At 36.5% G+C, this 21,277-nt stretch overlaps 1 protein-coding gene across 1 annotated transcript; it reads right to left on the reverse strand.

Annotated features, from left to right (window-relative positions):
- Window positions 1–11,323: 11,323 nt before the first annotated feature.
- On the reverse strand, window positions 11,324–15,625 carry LOC120625060 (carboxypeptidase B-like). Its single transcript, XM_039891971.1, has 5 exons — window positions 15,564–15,625; window positions 14,814–15,023; window positions 13,944–14,046; window positions 12,803–13,111; window positions 11,324–11,917 (listed from the first exon to the last, which is right to left on the reverse strand). Exons 1-5 carry the CDS (start codon window positions 15,623–15,625, stop codon window positions 11,324–11,326), a joined length of 1,278 nt encoding a protein of 425 aa, XP_039747905.1.
- Window positions 15,626–21,277: the final 5,652 nt, after the last annotated feature.

Below are 21,277 nucleotides of genomic sequence, written 5' to 3' on the forward strand. Positions count from 1 at the left end.
ACCGGCCGGGAAAATGTGGGCCGTAAAAGCACATAATAACATCCCACCCTCCCCGCCCGCCCCTCTGACACCCTCGTTATCAGCGCACCGCAAGAATTGCCGTGGAGTATCGGAGGTGTATCGATACACTGCGAAAATATCTGAGTCTGCAATCTTTGTACAAGTATTAAGGAATATTTACACGGGACTTGCCAAAATATCGTTAATAAACTGGAATATTTTGTAAATTATATAAGCCTTCAAAAATAATTACCGATACCCTGGAAATGATAATACAAAAAACAATTAATACGGCACAAGTTTAAAAAAAAATTTACAACGTGTAATTCGGTGCATAATTACTTTTCATAAGAAGCATATTTATTTTCCATAGTAACTAATTCAAAACATTTGTCAAACAAGTGTTTTCTTATGACAACCCTATTGAAGATTAAAGACCGACACGCGCATAGTACCTACTTTTATCTCAGTTTTCCATCTTGATTTGTATTAGGGCTGTATCTGATTTCTGCCTACAAAAAGTATGACAGTGGTTTACACAAAAACTATTAGCGTTTCGGTTTCATAGATAATTCTCAGAGACAGTACATAACTTACCTCTAAAGCCTGTGAAGTATTATTTCGGTTTTTGTACACATTGTATATCTATATAAAAGGGCCGCCCTGTGTCCATCAACTTGAGGCGTCGACGTTAAGCCTCATGTGCCCGTGATTACACTGGAAACGCATGTGATTTTGCTTCGCGGCGGAAATAAGCAAGGCTGTGACACTTCACCAGACACTAGAGCTTTACCACAAAAGCTCCAATACTATGAAGGAAAGATCTCATCGTCATCATCAACCCATTATGTTGTTTCTCTCGGGAATTAGGTTTAGGTTAGGCACATTCTACCCCGCTTTTTGTCCTTTTTTTTAACTATAATAATTTCAAAATTCAAATTCAAAATTTCTTTTTTCATGAAGGCCTATCACTGGCACTTATGAAGCGTTCATTTTAGTGTATAGTTTCTTAATTATAAATAGTATATAGTTTGTTACATACGTTAGTTATAGCTGACAATGTGCGCACATGTGGTTTTGTAGGTTAGGTGTGAGCATTGGCGGAAGTTGTCGGCTATCTTGTGGCAGTGACATTTGACACTTTCAGTGACGTTGACATTAGTAAATATAGACGCGCAAGATCGTTACACGAACCGCTTACCATTTTTCAATATATAAATGTCTATCAAACGATACAAGAACCCATAGCTAAATAAATGCATTATAATGAAGTACTATGATAACACATATTACATATACGCAATAAGGGAACTTTAAATTGGATTTTACATATTTAATACTACCACACCCGTCTCATTCTGAAAACTATTCAAAATAATTGCTTTTTTTGATTGTCATTCAAATATAAATAATAGTAAAAAATATATAATTTTTGACTGAACTAAACCCAATGAACCTTTCTCATTGGTTGTTTTATTCTCAGCTTATTCCACATCCTCAGGTAGCGGTGGAGAGCAGTCCTTAAAGTAAGATTGGAAATGTGGTTTTTGTACGGCGTGCGATATTTTCAATACGTTTGACGATGGAAAATGAGATTTTATCAATTTCGCGTAAAAAATAATACCGGCGAAAGATGCGAACGATCAATTATATACCTCTTGGATATTCCTCTCATTTAATTCATTGGAATGTAAAACTTTTGATGAAAAATATCAAATGCGAAATAAAGACGGACTGATAGCGTGGCGATGCATGGTGGGCATAAAATCGACTTCCCTTACAAGATGAGATAAGATGTGATAGAAGAAGATAACCTTTTTGTGACAGAGCTCGTCCGGGTATCGCCATGCTTGTTTCTGCCCTGCTCAGCGGCAATTGTTCCAATGCTGTCTTTCTTTTTTTTCGTATTTGTTAAGCCTCACGTGCCTGTAATTACACCAGCTTATCACCCCATTCGGTTTCTCCGCGGTATTGTCCCACCCAAAAATATAAATTCCTAAATTGTCCCAACCGGGAATCGAAGCCTTTCTCTATTATCCACAGAACTCACCACCGTACCATGGAGGTCGTCTAAAGCGACTAACCTAAAGTCTGAGCTACTACAAGTGTAGACCCCTACTAATATTATAAATGTGAATGTAAGTTTGTTTGTTACGCTTTCACGCAAGAACTACTAAACCGATCCTCATGAAACTTTGTACACATATTCCTGAAGGTATTAGAAATAATATAGGATGCTTTTTATCCCGAAATTAAGCTCAGTTCTTTTGGGAGACGGGACGAAAGTGTTTGAAAATTTTACACCATAACGCCGTCAAATGATAACCGATTTAAATAATTACTTACTTACTTTTTTATATAAGAATACACAACTTAAAAATTTCAGTAGTATTACACCTAAATTGAATGCCACATGTCTTTCGAAAAACAAAAACAAACGCAGACGAAGTCGCGGGCAACAGCTAGTTTAGAATAAAGGTACTAATGAACATTGCAAGTTAATTAAAAATTGAAAAGAAACAATATGCTGATCATTGAAAAGTCTTTCAATGAGAAGTTGCTAGTAATATACAGCGGAGAATGCACTTTTTACATGCATTATGGTTCAAGACAACATGTTTAGATACGGTCATTAGCGATTTGTATTCCGGTCAACGCTAAAGACTTGGTTAAGATGAGCTATTCACAGATAATGGAGAAAAATATTACAGGAAAACTAACAGCAAGGCAAGTAGAAGTTTTTTTATGTATTTTTATCTTTTATATTATGTTACATCAAAAACAGGGCCTGGTAAAAAAATCGCCTTTGTCAATAAACTGTATAGGAATTTTGACATCATACAGAAAGTTCTCGAGGTTAGCGCGTTCAAATATACAAATCCTTAATATTTTGTGCTGTCCTATACTACCTACAATATTTATTTTATACTAGTTTCTGCCTGCGGCTTCGTCTGCGTGGACTACAGAATCGGGACTAAAGCTTCGCCCGTTAACAATTTTTATTCTTACCACTTGAGAGATCGGTATGGAAAGTACACACAGTAGCACCACCTAACGGCAGGGCGATTACATCTCTGACGTCAGGTTTGCGGCAGGCGGCAAATAATAAATAAATAAAAATTAATAAATAATAATAATAAATCACGCCTCATAAGCGGAGTATGAGGTGATGTTCTATTCTCGACATGTCAAAAAACCCAGTCTTTCAAAACTAAAACGATGTTTTTTTTATTAGTACTTACAGGATAATATGAGTGCACTAACATAAAGTTAAATAATCTGTGTAGCACATATAATATATATTTTATAAGCAATTATTCTTTTTCAATATAGTAAATAATAATAAAACTAATCATTCTTGGACGTCCGTGTGTCTGTGTTTACGGATCCGTGTATGAGGCAGAGAAATTGGACGAAAAAATTATTTTACGGGTTTTTTTTTTATTATATAAAGTAATGCACTGTGCTGATTCCTTGTTAATATTAGCGTTCTTAGTACTGTCGTTTAATTATAATTTATCAAAAACTATTTTTTCTATATGCAAGAGTATGTGGAACATCAAGATTCGCGCATGCGCTATGTAAATTTCGTCTCATAAAATCGCGTGAGACATATAGATATTAATTTTATTTGTTACATCATTTTAAAAAACTTGAGTTTTTGTTTTAGGATTTTTTTTTAAATGTGAATGACCGCTATGAGTCGTGCACTTTTGGATTTTTCTTGCGATTGCTGTCAAACGTTTCTTTTGCATTAAATAAAATAAAAAATAAAAAAAGCCATTTATTCTACTACCAATAAATAAAGAAATACATATTACATTCATTCACATAATTAAACTACATAACATGATTAAATTTATACATATTTTAACAAATTACATATTTTATTTCATTACATTTATTTAACAGCTAGTCTTCAATTATTATTTGTTTTGTTGTGTTGTGGTAGAAGTCGCCTCTCTGGCGTAGGCCTCCCCCAGCTCTCTCCATTCCCTTCTTTCCTTAGCGTTTCTCATCCACAAAGGTCCACATTCTTCATTCATTCTTTTGCATTAGCACAATTAAAATACTTGAGTTACGTTGGCCAGCACAACCTGTTGTGAGATACGTTATCAACCTACGGGTCCACGAGAACATTATGACACTCTCTGGCATTCCGTTTCCTCACGTTGTTCAGCTTAACCGTTAGATGTTCAATTAAAAACGCACGTGATGAGTGCCGGGGATTGAACTCAGTCCCCACAAAATAGAGGCCAAAGTTTTATCTACTACGCTATCATCGCTCTTATTTACAGTGTGTTTTCATAACTATTTTCAATAGTAGGGAAAATAATTTGTACATATTTTTTTTTGTGCCTCTTTCAACGATGACCCGCCTGGCGCAACGATTAGGGCTATGAAGTCCCGGGTTCAACTCCTGGTAGGGGGAATTTTCTTTGATCTGGTCTGGTGGGAGGCTTTACCCGTGGCTAGTTACCACCCAACCGACAATGACATGCTGTCAAGCGATTTAGTGTTCCAGTAGATAATGTTCAAAGTCAAAGTCAAAGTCAAAGTCAAAAATATCTTTATTCAAGTAGGCCCATAGGTGGCACTTTTGATGCGTACATTAGAACCACACGGTAGTGAGATGATGGCGATAACCACATTCGTAAACTTAAAACTAAAGCTACGAGGGTTCCAAACGCGTCCTGGTCTAAGAAGAAGCCCACAAAAAACTTAGCCGGGAGTTTTTTTTTTTTGTTATCACCATCTCACAATGTCATTTTAAATTATTAGAAGAGCAACCTGGTTAGAGCAATAATTTACACCCAAGCTTTTTATCGTTTACGTAGTCCTTTATACTATAATAGGACTTTTCTATATTTCTATTTTCTCTTGTTCTTCACCCGCTCGAGTAGAGAATAGAAAAGAATGAATACGGAGAGAAATAAATGATTCAATATATTATGAGACTTAAATTAAAAATTTAATGATGTAATCAATCAATCAATCAAAAATACTTTATTGCACACAAAAAAAAAAGAGACAAAAACAACAAAGGTACAATTAAATTTGTGTAAAAAAGGCGGTCTTATCACTTATAGTGATTTCTTCCAGGCAACCATTATGAGGAATTGGCTCACATATGAATCCTTATAGCGGTGCGCAAAACTCTAAGAATATACATACATATTAATAATTACATAAATTACAAAAACAGTACATATATAAGATAAAAAAAAATACTATATGGTAAAATAAATAATACTAAATCTATATATAATAATGTTATCGGTACAGAAAGTAAATGTGGAATATAATAATCATACTTACAGTGTTAAATAATAATTCTTTAGACGAGTCTTAAAAATACTGTGTGATTTAGCGTAACGAATGTCACGTGGAAGATCATTCCACAATTTAACTGCCTTGATAGTAAATGACTCATTGTAACAGTACGTACGGCTGATTGGTACTTCCAGCTTATTGTCACTCTGAGAACGGAGAGTAAGTAAAAGAATTGAAATAGCACCAAGAAATGTAAAGCGATCTTTAAGATTATTATTATAATTCGATATTAGCGATATTGTTTAAATAAAATAAAGCAAAATCTAGCCCGGCGAAGCGGGCTGGGTACGCTAGTAAGCTGTATTTCTTGTAACACGAATGTCTCTAAACCTTCCCCTCTCTTATTTCGCTTCAAAGTTTTTATCGTTCGAAAAATTCCTTCTTTATAATGCATCTCTACATCTGTGCCTCTTGGAGACTTCAAATGAGAAATTTTAATGAATTCCCTCCACCTCCGATCAATGAAATGTATAGCATTAACTGGAAAGACTAAGCTTTCATTTATTTTTCTGCTCAAAATAGTAAACGCATAATAACTGACTGAAAAGATACGGCCGTAAAATCACATGCAAAAATAAAATCCAGCGTTTCCTGTCACTTTATTCGGAACGCGTCGCGTAGCTTAGGTACTATGCGCGTGTCGGTCTTTTATCTTCAACAGGGTTGTTATAAGTAAACACTTAGAATATTTTCTATTAATATGGAAAAATAAATATGCTTGTTTTGATTTCAAATTTTATAGGGTGATTCCTTATGAAATATACTTTTGCACCCTTTAGCAGTTTTTCTTAATTTTGTTACACGTTGTATAGAAAACAGGCTCTGTTATCTTTAAATTCCATTTATATAGAAGGAGTCCGATCTAGGCGGTAACTAATTCCTAGTCGATTTCCGTAGACTAGCAGGTAATTAACAGCTGGGAAGATTCTTATGGAAATTATATTAAAATAACTTAAAAAGATTCACTTTTTATAACATCGTGTGATGACTTAATTAAAAGTACGCAGATCGGTGTGGACTATTTTTAACCCCCGACGCAAAACGACGGGGTGTTCTAACTTAGACGTGTCCTTGTGTGTATGTGACTGCCGATTGGCGCAGTTTGCAGCGACCCTGCTGAGCCCAAGGCCGTGGGTTCGATTGCCACTTCTGTTTGTATGATGGCCATGAATGTTTTCCAGTGTCTGGGTGTTTATATGTATTTATGTATATAATTCATTAAAATATTCATCAGCAATCTTAGTACCCATAACACAAGCTACGGTTACTTTGGGGCTAGATGGCGATGTGTGTATTGTCGTAGTATATTTATTTATTTATTTATTTATTTATGTGTATATGTATGTGAGTGTGGTTTTAGGTGTGGGTGTGGGTGTGGGTGTGGGTGTGGATGTGGGTGTGTGTGTGGGTGTGGGTGTCGGTGTGCGTTTGGGTGTGTCTGTGGTATTGTAGCAGCCGAAGAGATAAACCGATTTTGATTTTGTCTTTTATTGGTTTGATAGGTGAATTAGTCGGGAGTGTTCTAGCTATGTTTGATGAAGTAACTATTCCCGTATAGAAATATTTTACTTTATAGTATGCAGCGGCTAACTATTAAGTGAAAATACAGTTAGGAATAATATATCTTTTTTCACTGTGAACAACTTCGTAGATTTAATAATAGAAAGTAGTTAAGTATAATATGATGTCTGAACCTCACTTTGGAACGCTACGCATCTTATTTTTTCTTTCATCTTTACAATATTTATTACAAAAGAAAAGTTAAAGATAATAACACTTAACATTATATTGGGACTTAAATTAAGTTCACCAACTCCAAAACCAGTGTAAAAGTAACAAACAAACAAATTAAAAAAGCAGTCCCGTGTTTAATAAAAAAACTTTAAATCGTTTCCAATAAAACTTACTCTCCAGAATGGCCGCTGCATACAGTTTCTTATATTTGAAGTTGACTAAAAGTTTTATTGAAATCGGGCCAATATTCTTGGTAAGTTCGTGTATTGAATAAACGTTAAGAACTTCGGAAAGCTTTTGTATGTCGCAGACGTCATTATTTAATAGAAAATTGTTTCAGTTTCATTTCGTACCGACATTTTATATTACAAACTGTTTTATTTAGATAAAAATGTTTAAATAGAAATAGAGCTTTAAGGGATGATAGCGCAGGGGGTAGCAGCTCGACTTTACTTACGGGAGGCCGATGTTCTAACTTTTGCAAGTGTGCGTTCTAAGTAACTAAAAAAAACAGTAATTAAAAATATCACTAGCTTCGACGGTGAAGATAATCATCGTGAAGAAACCTGCATGCCTGAGAGTTCTATATATTGTCCTCAAAGTTATGTGGCGTCCACCATTCTGCACTGGGCCAGCGCTGTGGTCTACGGCCATAACCCCCTCTCATTGTCGGAGGAGACCTATGCCCTGAAGTTGGCCGGTAATGAGTCGATATAAATATACTACGACAATACACACATCACCATCTAGCCCCAAAGTAAGCGTAGCTGTGTTATGGGTACTAAGACGACTGATAAATATTTTTATGAATAATGTACATTAATACTTATAATATACATATAAACATCCAGACACTGAAAAATATTCGTGTTCTTCACACAAACATTTTCCAGTTGTTGGAATCGAACCCACGGCCTTGGACTCAGAAATCAGGGTCGCTGCAAACTGTGCCAATCAGCCATCGATATGAGCCATGCTTTTTTCTGCCGCAAAGCAGCATTGTTGCAATGCTGTGTTCCGGTCTGAAAGGCGTGGTTGCCGGTGTAGTTACAGATACATGAGGCTTAACACCTACGCCTAAGGCTGATGGACACAGGCGGCAAGTTGCAGAACAAGTTATTTGCATGCATGATATAAAAAAAGAAACATACACAAAATTACTTGAATACAATAAAACATAAAGAAAAAATACACGAAGTTTCGGCTTTGGCTTTTTACCACTTTACCGACAAAGACGTGCCGCCATATGATTTAGTATTTTAGGTAGGGATTAAAAAAAAGCTGCCCCGCTACCATCTTAGACGGCATCGTCTTCACATCCAGGTGAGATGGAAGTCAAGGGCTAACTTGTAGAAAAGTAAAATAAAAGGTTGCTCTAGTGAGAAATATAACTGCAGTATATCTATGTTTGTGACACAATACACATTTTTTCTATGTAATCAAACTGCATGCCGGTACACTCCTTACGTGCTACTAGCGGCGCGCAAAGGTTCACCACCCCTGTCCTAGATAGTCTCAAGTAAGAGTAACTTTAGCAATTCTCAGTGAAACTATTAATAAATTGCTACGAGTAAATTTACACGTGCGTACATATTCTTAAGTGTCGTGTTAGTTCCATATTATATGAGCAATGTCGAGCGTTGCTGTCTTAGCTAAGTTAAAAATTTAGGTTATTAATTTTTATTGTTGGTATAAGTAATATTGTTAAAATTTGGTTTATGCTTGACCAATGGTGTATATAATTACAAACGCTTGGCCATTTTATATTTTGTCGTCGTTTTTTATTTACTTATTACTATACAAACGTGATAATAAATTGAAAAAAGATTCTAAAAAGCTTAAAAGGTGTTATTTATTTCTCACTTGCCACAAGTGGCACGCAAGACGAAGGTTTCCAACCCCTGCGCTAGATAGTCTCAAATAAGAGTAAAGATTGAGCTTGAGAATTCGACGACTTCCCTGGCGCAGCGTTGAGCGCTGAGGTTTAAAGTGGGTGGTTCCGGGTTCGATTTCCGGGGGGGCAATTTGGGAATAATGTCTTAATTTTTCTGGTCTGATCTGGTAGGAAGCTCCAGCCGTGGCTTGTTACCACCCTACCCATAAAGACGTGCCGCTAAGCGATTTAGCGTTCTAACAGTCAGAATAGAGATATCATACATATAGTGATGCTGGTGATCTGACGCTTGTACGTCGAGCATGTCGCAGCGTTTGAACCCGGCTTAATGTTTGAAACAAACTTTAAGCATTATACTCGCACTCGCATACTCAAATATTAGCAAGTATTTTAATCTGTTGCAAACTTCAACTAAATTGCACTAACTATTAACTAAATGCCTAGACTTGTACAAGTTAGCTTTAGTTTAGATATTAAGCCACGCGTGGGTTGAGAATTTAATTCGTTTAGGTTGTCAGCAAAAACATCTAATTTCTTATTAGTTATAATTTAACGTGAGAAATCCTTATATATAGATACATTTTGAAATACACATATAATATTTTTTACCTACCGTACCGTATCTCACTACCGTGTCCACAATTCATTTCGACCTTTCTGCATCAAAAGTGCAATCTAAGGGCCTACTTGAATAAATATATTTTTGACTATGACTTTGACTTTTGACTTTGTGTTTACCTATTCGATAAAGTGCCGTAAATGTAAAGCTCCAAATGCGTCAGATCCTTCAATATTTGCATACATCAATACTTACGTCAGCAAGGACGAATCGGATCAGTTTACTTTTCAAAGTAAATTATATTCAACTTTGGGAGTTATGAGGGAACGAGAGCAAAAATTAAGACTGGTATATTATCATAGGAAATTCTTGACCTACCAATGCATACACTTAAAAAATGTGTAAAAACGCATCTAGTACAGCGAGGTTCCTATACATTTGTAGAATTCCTCGATGACAAGGTAAATTGGAAGCACCCAGCCTCGCTCTCATCTCCCGCAAGATAGAAAAATAATTGTAAATGTTGACGTTGGAAACGAGCAACTGCTGAGTTTCTTGCCGGCTCTTCTCGGTAGAATCTGCTTTCCGAACCGGTGGTAGAGTCACTACAAACATACATACTTGACGTTTCAAAAGTGCTTATAAAGTAGGCCTACTTGAAATAAATGAATTTGTTTTTTTTTTTTTAATTAAGTAGAGCTTTTTGTAACAGAACTCGATAGGATCCCGTGTCACATGAGGCTACAGCACTGGTTGATGAGCACACGGCGGCACGTTGCAGGGCGTATTCCTAGCATGCTTTGCCAAGTGTTGCTTTGTTTATAGGCGATTGTTTGCCACTTACCGTCAGATCGACTATATGCTTGGTTAATTATTTTACTATAAAAACAAATATCCATCACAAGTTGGGTAGTAAAATCATCCAAAGCTAAGTACAACATGTACCCATATCTACCCGTGCAAACTTCGCATGTTCACGGATGAACGCGGCTCTGTTCAAGTTAAACATAACTCTAGAAACTACCGGCTGCGTAGTTAGTGTTTAACATACTACAGACTTTTTGTTTTTAAACTTTCGTCTTTCTACTTGCATTTCAAGTAACGACTAAAACTGAGCATAAGAGCTCCTACTTTAATTACTACAGACCGATTTTGTATCTCAGTTGACACCACATATAGTGGTTGTTGGTTGATACCAAATGCTACTAAAATATACCTCGCTCTTTTTAAATTGATTACAGCTTAGCGACTGGTCTAGTTATTTGTTGCGAACATAAAGTTGTGATAACTTTATGACGAACCTATTTGTTCAAACGTGATTAATATAAACTCACTAACAGCTTTACAATTGTTACACTTTCAAAAATTAACTAGACTATAAGCGCCGTTTATACAAGGTCATATGGAAGGAATCCCCTTTTCCAATGATCTTTTAGGCGGTCCTCAAATAGCAATAGTATAAAGTACTAATAGTATCACTAATATTCGATTTAGAAAAAGGATTGTATTTCAAGTAACGTTTAATTCAGTTTTACATTTAGTAATCACCTATTGAAATAATGTCAATTTGTCGATCAAAAAAGACTTCTAACAAAAACTAAAAACAGTTTAAGAATTTGGATTTATAATTCCTACCAGTTTGCAGAAGTTTTATTAAAAAATATACAATAGGAGTACAATAAACGGAAAACTTTTACGAAAATCAAGAAAAATACAAAAAATATTGTTGCAGATTATTTAATGTTATAACTCATTTTTGTCCTTAATATTCACTTTATCCAGGGTATTGATTTACTCTTGCTTTATCTAGAACCAAAGAGGTCACCGGCCATTCTCGCACCAACGACTACTCCAGCCCAGGTTTCAGCAATAACAGGTTTAATATACCTTGGATGTAATACAAAACCATTGGAACCTCTACCTGGTAATTCTAGCGTATAGGCCAATGGAACTCCTATAGAATGAGCATAGTCATCAGACGATCCCGATGTGAAGTAGTCAAGGACCAGTGCAGAATTACCAACACGGTATCTTGGGAAATTGATCACCGAAAATGCATTAATAGCATCTGCCATTCTAATTCCAACAGTATGAAGTGCGAACGCCCTATCAGAAAGTGTACCATTATTACTCCAGGGATATAGAATCATGCTTCCGAAACTATGCACTGATAGGTACATAACCATTTTGTCTTTATGCTCCGTAAATATTGCATTGACCACTCTGGTTTCGACTTCAGAAAGAGCCTTACTGCCGGGAAAGATGTCTGAACAGGGGTGACTTTCTGTTCCTGTAGTGTTCCATACGAAATCGAAGTTTCTATTTATATCCACACCACGGCATATTCTGCCCATTGAATGTTGGTCAGTCGAGCGAGTTTTGCGCCACATACGTTCCTGAAAATAAATATTCAATAGGATATTATTTATATGTCTATATTATGATTAAATTAATTATTCATTATTTATATATATATATTAGGATATTCAAGACAAAGTGTGGGAGCATTAATCTATTACCATTTAACTTTTTTGGCTTATATAGCTAAGAACACAGTATATTCCTTCCAACCGAAGGAATCCAAAGGGCGATGGATATTTCGCATCCATTGCTAGAAAGTCTTTATCTAGGGGGCCGGTGGCAGCCATGAGCGAACCGTCTGCACCCAGTTCTCTTTATGAATCGGTTGAGAGTTCACGTAATCCTTTCTTAACCACTACGCCGCTCCGCCTCCTACTGTTCGCAAAATTATATTACTGGCTCCCAAGACCTGCTATAAGCCTAATATATATAGCCTTGACCGGCTGGTAAGGAGAAGCTTTGCCCAGTTATTGCATTTGAGGCCTAAGTACCAATTCATTTGTGAGTCAATTTCTCAAAATAATTACCTGGAAGAAATCACTATAAGGCCGCCTTTGTAACACAAATTTTATAATTTTTTTATAATTTGTATTTGTTTTGTGTGCAATAAACTATTATGTGATTTGATTTGATTTGCCTCGTGTGATATTCAGCCAGCGTGTGCTTCACCGTACGTATCTTTTGCGCAGTCATAAAATTTTGTCGAAATTTATGAAACAAATATACCCCGAAAACTCTTGCGCAAGGCTTGCGAAAGATGGCCGACTTCAGCCATGACTGAAGTACGAACAATTACTTCTAAATAAATAAATGTGTAATAAAGACTACCGTCTCTAAACATAGTGGCCGTTATATTAAATCAACTAAACTATTGGAATAATCCAAAAATCAATCAAAAAAATTAAATACAAATAACTTACACGGTCGAAACTGTGTTGGTAACCATCTGGGTTTACAACAGGAAACAATATCCAATCAAACCTGTCAAGGAGATCAGGCTCTGTCACATTTTCAACTAGCTTATGGATTGCGTACGTGACTGTCGGTACAGTTATCCACTCTCTAGCGTGCATGGCGCCGTCAAGAAATATCACAGGTTTTCCACTTTTGAAATTGTCCTTGGATATCTTTAAATACGTTAGGGGCCGATTTTCAAACGACGTTGCTGGTGTCACTATTTTGACAATATCGCTGTACTTACTTGCCACAGTGTCGAGGTATTTGTAAATCTGGAAAAGCAATTTATGAAATCAAGATAACTAAATATAAATTTTTGTCAGGCTCCACGGCGCAATGGTGAGTGCTGTACGGATATGATTCCCGGGAGAGCAATTCCAACATCATTGGCCTATAAAACTCCACTGCTGGACTAAAGAGATCTATCAACGGGAGGGCCATATACAACACGCAGGACAGAGTAGTAGCACCGAGGACGCTGCTTTCCGTTACTGGAATAGGAGGCGTGGTCAATTCTAGTAGAAATCTTTGACAGTTTAGTTACTAACATCCGTATGTTATGTTATGTTTTATGTATGTCCGTACAAAGACGAAGGGATTTAGCGATGCCGTGTAGAAACCGATTAGGGGAAGGTGTAATATAAATATCATATACCCTTAGCATGACAGCACGCTAAGCCCGTCTCGTATTTGGGAGGAGACATGTTTATTGTTTATTGTATATAAATTGCTACATGCACACATACATAAGAGACATGACGCCGGGACATTGTAATAAATTTTGTCGATTTTTATTTCTATACTTAATTTAAATTTTATATGCAAATCAAAATTTATTATTACAATTGATATAAATATTAAAATATGTCAACTTTTTTAAAAAACTAAAGGAAAAAATAAAATCAAATTTTAGAATTTGTCAACTTAAAACATAAAAATAGTTTCGATTTACAATAATTATGGAATAAGGATTTAATGTCACACTATTGTTCCCCGTATTTTTTCCTCGTTTTTGTTCCCCGTTTATGTTCCCCGCAATGAAGCATTAAAAGAATGATGATTATAATAGGTTTCTAATACATGTAGTAATTTATATTTACTTACAATGTCTAGCTGTTGGTACCTATCATAAGACATGCCTTCCGTTTTGGTGGAACGTCTTTCTTGCATGTACTCTTCAATCATTTGGTCATCTTTGTCTAGTTGGCTGAAATGATTACGAGTCACGGGTAATTGATGTCTTTTCTTTTCTATATATTTTGTACATTTTTGAACTTTCCACCCATTTAAGTTACATTAAGTTATTTCTACTACTAATTAATTTAAGTAATTTAAATGTCGCTTGCTTTAAACGGTGAAGGAAAACATCGTGAGGATACCTGCACGTCTGAGAGTTCTCCATAATGTTCTCAACGGCGTGTCAAGTCCACCAATCCGCACTTGACCAGCGTGGTAGACTACGGCCTAAACCATTCTCATTCTGAGATGAGACCTGTGTATTGCACCGTTGATGGGTTGATGATAATAAAGTTACTTCACTATTGCCTTGTTTTCTGGGTTCCTTAGATAAAGAATGAGCCTAAACAGTGTTACAGACACATGAGTACCACAGATCAAGATTGGAGATCCATTCAATGTTGATTCTAAACGAGTCTTTCCATATTTTTTTTAATGTAACTTTTGACGGATCAAGCAATGGCGCATGTGATGGATTAATAGAGCAAAGCTTCGCAGGGCATTCAAGAAATAAATCCTACAAAGTATCGCCCTATGTCCATTAGCCTGAGGCGTAGATGTTAAGTCCTATGCAGCTATAACGACACCGGCAACCACGACCTTCAGACCGGAATACAGAAATACTGTTTGGCAGCATGATTTAGCATTGAGATAGCACTTCCCAAGATGAGCTCGGTCAGAAAGACACTACAACTAAACAAACCTGCAATACTGGTAACAACAGTCACGATAACTTACGCTTTAACGTCTTCAGCATGAATCCAATGTTCAATTTTCTCTGAAGCTAAGAAATTGAGGAAGTCATCTTGATACGGTGGCCTTACCAACACTATACCCTCCCTATCTACAGTAGGTTTAATGATAAAGTCCAGCTCGAGTTTAGGAATCAAGCTACCCAGTCCCTTCAACTGGTCATGACTGGATGGTTTGACGTAGAAGGATTTCCATCTGAAATTGTATTCAAAGACGTTAATAACAGAATACTGTTTATTATTTAAGTAAATAACTTATTTTTAAATTTTTATGACCACTAGCATTTTTTTCCAATTTCATCCAAGTATTTAAATAATAAATAAATAAATATACTACGACAATACACACATTGCCATCAAGCCCCAAAGTAAGCGTAGCTTGAGTTATGGGTACTGAGATAGCTGATGAATATTTGATGAATATAATACTTATAATATACAGATAAACACCGAGACACTGAAAAACTTTCATGTTCATCACACAAACATTTTTCAGTTGTGGGAATCGAACCCACGGCTTTGGACTCAGAAAGCAGAGTCGCTGCCTACTGCGCCACTCGGCCGTAAATATTTTGTAGTAAGTAAATTTTTTGTTTGTGTTGTTGATTTGTGATGTTAAATACCTTTTCCCAAAAAGGCTACCAAATTTTGAAACGATCTGGTAGGGACCAATGCCTGTGTATAGCAGTGAATGTTCATCGGTTGATATGATGACGATGATGATTATTCGACTCACCCCAAATAAACTTCGTGTTTGGCATACACAGCCGCAAACAGACACACCAATAGCACCTTCATCCTGTCTTAGTAAACTGAATCAAAATTGGTTCAACCGTTACTTTTAAAGGAAACCTAAGATAATTACAATCATCATCACAAAATATTTTCATCAATTTTATTCAAGGGAACTTCAACTTTATTACAATAGTTTAAAGGATTAAATTGCATTGCATTTCTCAGTAGCGTATCTTAATCTATAACATCATTATTTATAGTTAACAATCAATTCGATCTTCTTATATCTTTTGTTTGATTATTTTTACGAACGAAGTTCTTTAAAAAAGGTCCCTTAAAATTTAAGTGGTAGAAATCGTCATGTAAGGAAAAAGCGTTATGCAGTCGAGCTAGTCATGCAATTCATTCAAATTCAAAATAAATTTATTTCGAGTATGGAGTAAGTACGCACTTTTTCAACGTCAAGTCTGTCTGTTTGTAGTGACTCTACCACTAGTTTGGAAGAAAGAATGTTCCGAGAAGAAGCCCGCGAGTAACTGGAATTTTTCTGTTCTCAACAATTAACCATTTTGTTAAACGAGATTAATTAACTTCTGAGAGATGAAAGCGCAGCCTGAAAGCAGTGTTGTTATTACTTCATTAAAATAGTCCCATAGATGGTACTTTTGATGCGTACATTTCATAAAAAAATGTGTACATATTAGTAAGACGATAGCGATTACTACATTCGTGAACTTAAAACCAAAGCAAAGAGGTTTCCAAACACGCCTTGGTCTAAGAAAAAGCTCCCAACAAAATAAGCCGGGTGTTCTTTTGTTACCACCATCACATTGTCATTTAAAACTATCGAAGTAGTTAGAGCAAAATATCAATTCATGTCAACTGGTAGTTTATTTATTTTAAAACTAGCTGACCCGCGCAACTTCGTCTGTCCCAAATCGTTTTAATATCTTAAAAAAAAACCTAGAAACTAATTGCAGCGCTACCAGGTCCAGTTTTATTTCCAAACTATGTTATTCGCGGCCAGTCGTCGCCGTACGTGTTATTCGATACCCGTCGATCTAGCGATCGGTTCAATTAGAATAATTTAAAAATGAATTTGCAGGTATAAAATCAAACTAATACTTAATAATATATACCATATTAATATTTATATTATTTTACTTCTTTCGTAATATTAGCAGGATGGTACGCATGCATTCGATCGCTGTCCCATACGTCTTGCGCATTGCTGTTACCTGTGAAGAGTTATGTCCTTTATCTCCGAAAATATTTACCAAATCTCCATTCAAATTAGACAATACATGCTTGATAGTACCTATACACTTTCAAATAAAAAAAGGATAAAAAGTATCCTTTATGTTGACCCGGAATACCAGCTACCACTATGCCAAATTTTATTTAAATCTGTTCAGTAGTTTTCACGTGATACCCGGACAGACAGACAGACAGACAAAAATTGAATAAAAATCTGTTTTCGACTCAGTGTCGATTATAAAGCATCCCCCGATCAAAACTTTCAAAATATATTAAATGTACAGAAATTTTCCAGTTACAGTTTTATTATAAGTATAGAATGTATACTATTAATTATTTCCTATAATGCGAATAGATACTCACTCTAAAATTTTGAAATCTTATATTTTTTAACCTTCTATCGGAAGAAGCTTATCAATAATTAATTATTATGACCAAATATTGTAGTAAGATTAAATTAACCTAGATTATAATCTATATAAGCCTCCCTAGGTTGCAGTCATCGAGTAAAATAAGCACTTACATCATTCAATCGATGAAGTCATTATGTGTTTGCATGTCATTAGTAAGATAATCAGTTGAAATAAATATGATTAAGATTTGTAGCTTTATTTCGACAAATACTAGAAAACTGTTGCCCGCGTTCTACGTCCGCTTACCGTAAGTTTTCCTTTTTTTTTTCGGCGTGGTGGAAAAGCTTTCTTGCTTCCTCCAACCCGTAAACAGGACAGAGGTTATATAGACCCCCTCTAAAGTGGGTATACCCAAACTAAAAACCCCCAAGGCATGTCCCTCTTGTTGGCTTTGTTAGACGCCCGGGGAACCCGTTGTATACTTCCGGACGTCTACCAACCACCCCAACCGATTGCAGGGGCTCCCGCGCTGACGAGGAGGGTATCAGGACAGCTTGAATCCCCCTTCAGACCTTAGAGAGAAAAAGTTACGCGCCGTCTCTCAAGAGAAGCTGGCGAGCGTCAAATTGCCGCAGTCTTATTCCCTCCTGTCTTCACGCACCCACTCCACGACCTCCTTCTGCGGAATGACAGTAAAATGGCAAGTAACAAATACAGATGTCCAAAACTTGAATGATCAAATTAAACAGTTGGAAGAATGAAGTTGGCCGCCGCTACCCAAGAGCTATCGCTGCTCAGCATGGCAAGTACTACGCTGGGCAGCTAGAAGTCCTCGCCGTTGGCTGCCACCAGCATGCGGCACTGGGAACCCCAGTGGCTACACACCTCGAGGGTGTGCTCCGTACTCATGGCACGTCCGTTTGTTTCCCTACGATAAAGTCAAAAAGCAAACAAACAGTTGGCGTTTATAACATTTGGCGTTTTTAACTCGGCCCCCCGAACGTGAAGTTGAGCTCCTACCCAATGTGCTATCACCGTTTACAGTGGCGTGCACTTCGTACATGCACAAAAGCACTGCATACCCTAATTTTTTCGTATAACTCATAAAGGCGTAGGATCTTTCACTTTTATGCCATCTTCCTTCTTTATGCATACCCTGGTCAAAAACCCTGTGCACGCCACTGACCGCTTAGTATCGCAATATTTAATCTTATTTAAATCAATGTTTTTTCATCGAGGGTGGTTGGGAGGTTCATATTTTTTGTTACATACACAAAAATTTAATGCCACGCGATAAACTGTTCCTACGTTTCGTTAAAAACATAAACAAAACCGGACGAAGTAGCGCGTAAAACTAGTATTATGTATATAGTTGACGGCCAATTGGTGCAGCGACCCTGTTTTCTGCGTCCAAGGCCGTGGGTTTGATTCCAACTACTGGAAAACGTGTGATGAGCATGAATGTTTTTCAATGTCTTGGTGTTTATATGTATAATATAAATGTTTATTATTCATAAAAATCTTCATCAGTCATGTATGTAGATAACACAAGCTACGCTTACTTTGGGGCTAGATGGCGATGTGTGTATTGTCGTAGTATATTTATTTATTAATTTACTTGCTTAAAAAAGGCCGCCAAATTTTGTACTTTGCGTTAAATTTCTATTTACAATTTTTCTAGTTCTGTATGTTTAAGTATCGTACAATACAAGTCATTTATTCATATATAGCGAAGAACTGGCTTATTTTTTTAGCATTTCCCCATTACTTGACCGCAACTTTGTAATTTTTTTATTGACAAGGCAGGGATCTTCCCGGGATAAGAACTATCCTATCTCCTTATCCAGGGTGCATCCTTTATGCAGAATTACGACAAGTTAGGTTTAGCTGTAAAGCCGTTCAGAACGTTACCCTGGAACGTTTTTTTGTTCCACTACTCTTGGCAGCAATCTCACGTGGTCGTAAGTGATGATGCAGTCTAAGATGTTAGCGGGTTAAACCTGTTATGGAGTATGGTAGTCATACCCCCTAATCGGTTTTGACGCGACATCGCACCGGAACACTAAATCGCTTAGCGGCACGTCTTTTTCGATAGGGTAAATAGCCACGGCCAAAGCCCAAAGAAAGAAATTAGAAATTTTAAATTCTCGAATTGGCCCTACTGGGAATCGAAACCGGGACTATTTAAATTCACAGCGCTCACCGTTGCGCTAGTGAGATCGTCGTTTCCGTGACAAAAGTACCTGAGGGATGCAAGCTATTTCATTGCTAAATTTAACCAAAATTGCTGCTCTAGTTGGGCTCAATACATACATACAAACAGATACACTTTCGAATTTATAATCTTGGTATAGATTAAATCTAATAAACCTTTATTATTTATATAAAGATCCAATCGATGTTGAACTGTTTATTGAGGAAGTTCAAAATCACCCTGCAATCTGGGACAGTAGTTCTGACAGATCATCTAATCGAATTCAAAACGAATGGCGTGTGAAAATTTGTACAATAAAATTTATAAATTCGTCACAAAATGTACGGTTCAAAAAAGTTTTTTTTTTTCATTTCTATTTGTTTATTCCATATAATGCTATTTTTATATCATTCCTGTAAGGTTCACTAATGATTAACAAAAAACTTTAAACAAATGATCATTTCCGATTCACGCAGTGGGCATCGACCCTGCTTTCAAAGCCGTGGGTTCGATACCCATAACTGGCAAATGTTTGTGTGATGAACAATTGACACGATGATAAATTTTCGCATACTATAGTTTGCAATTAATTTTAAGTAATCAAAATATCACTTGCTTCAACGGTGAAGAAAAACATCGTGAGGAGACCTGCATGCCTGAGAGTTCTCCATAATGTGTTCAAAGGTGTGTGGAGTCCACCAATCCGCACTGAGCCAGCGTGGTGGTCTGCGTCCTTAACCCCTTCTCATTATGGGAGGAGACTCGTGGTCTGTAGTGGGCCTGTCCGGGTCAGGACCTCCAACTTAAAACCTCAACGCGCCAGACAGATCGACACAACAATTTTGCATAGACAACGCCAACTCCATTTTTTTTATTTTTGCGGAAATACGATTACTTCCCACGTAAGGCCCGAGACGAAATGGATAACTATTAAGATTTACAGATAAGCATCTTTTGCGACGCTTCTACACGCCTCTGATTTGAAGGTTGGATGAGGCGCCTTAAAATAAAATAGCCAGTGTTAAAATTAGTGTAATACAAGCAGTTCCATATAACAACGCAACATTACTCTTAAATATATTTTGTAGCGTAGATACTAAACTGAAGCTATATTGTTTCAAGACGATCTAAGAGATACTAGCTCCTAGCATTACTCGATTTCTCTAATGCTTTCAATTCAGTAGATTTTGAAATTCTTCTGGCTATTCTTGATTCCATAAATATATCCTGTAATGATTTAAATTGGTTTCGTTCATACCTCTATGAACGTAAACAGTGTGTACGTATTGTGGTAAGTGTTCTTCTTGGTGCAGTCTCAGTGCTGGTGTCCCACATGGTGGTGTTCTTTCTCCTCTACTTTTTTCCATCTTTATAAACTCATTGACAGATTTGCTTTCGCTGTCTTACCATTTCTATGCTGATGACTTGCAGATTTATACGTCAACCTCTGTTCATAACATATCGGGGGCTATCACTCGTTTGACTTGATTAGTTCATGGAGTAAATCGAGTGGGTTGTCTATAAATGCTAGTAAATCCCAGGTCATTTTAATCGGCAGCAAATCTCTAAACTTAGCATATCGTCTCTTCCTTCTGTAGTCTTTGATGGCGCTATACTTGAGATCAGCAGTTCTGTTAAAAACTTGGGTATTATCATGGATAATACGCTTTCGTGGGCTCCTCAAATATCCGAGCTTAGTCGCAAGATCTTCGCTGTAATTGGTAGGCTTAAAAGGTGGAAATACTTTTTACCTATTCGTACCAAAATTTATTTGGATCACTCTCTTTTACTTCTTATAGTGGACTACGCAGACACGTGTTATTCTGATATACCTCAGTTCCTTCTTAATAAACTTGAGCGGCTCCAAAATCGAATCATAAGATTTATCTTTGGGCTGAAGAAATTTGACCA

This window comes from Pararge aegeria, chromosome 7 (assembly GCF_905163445.1).
Source record: "Pararge aegeria chromosome 7, ilParAegt1.1, whole genome shotgun sequence".
NCBI lineage: Eukaryota > Metazoa > Arthropoda > Insecta > Lepidoptera > Nymphalidae > Pararge > Pararge aegeria.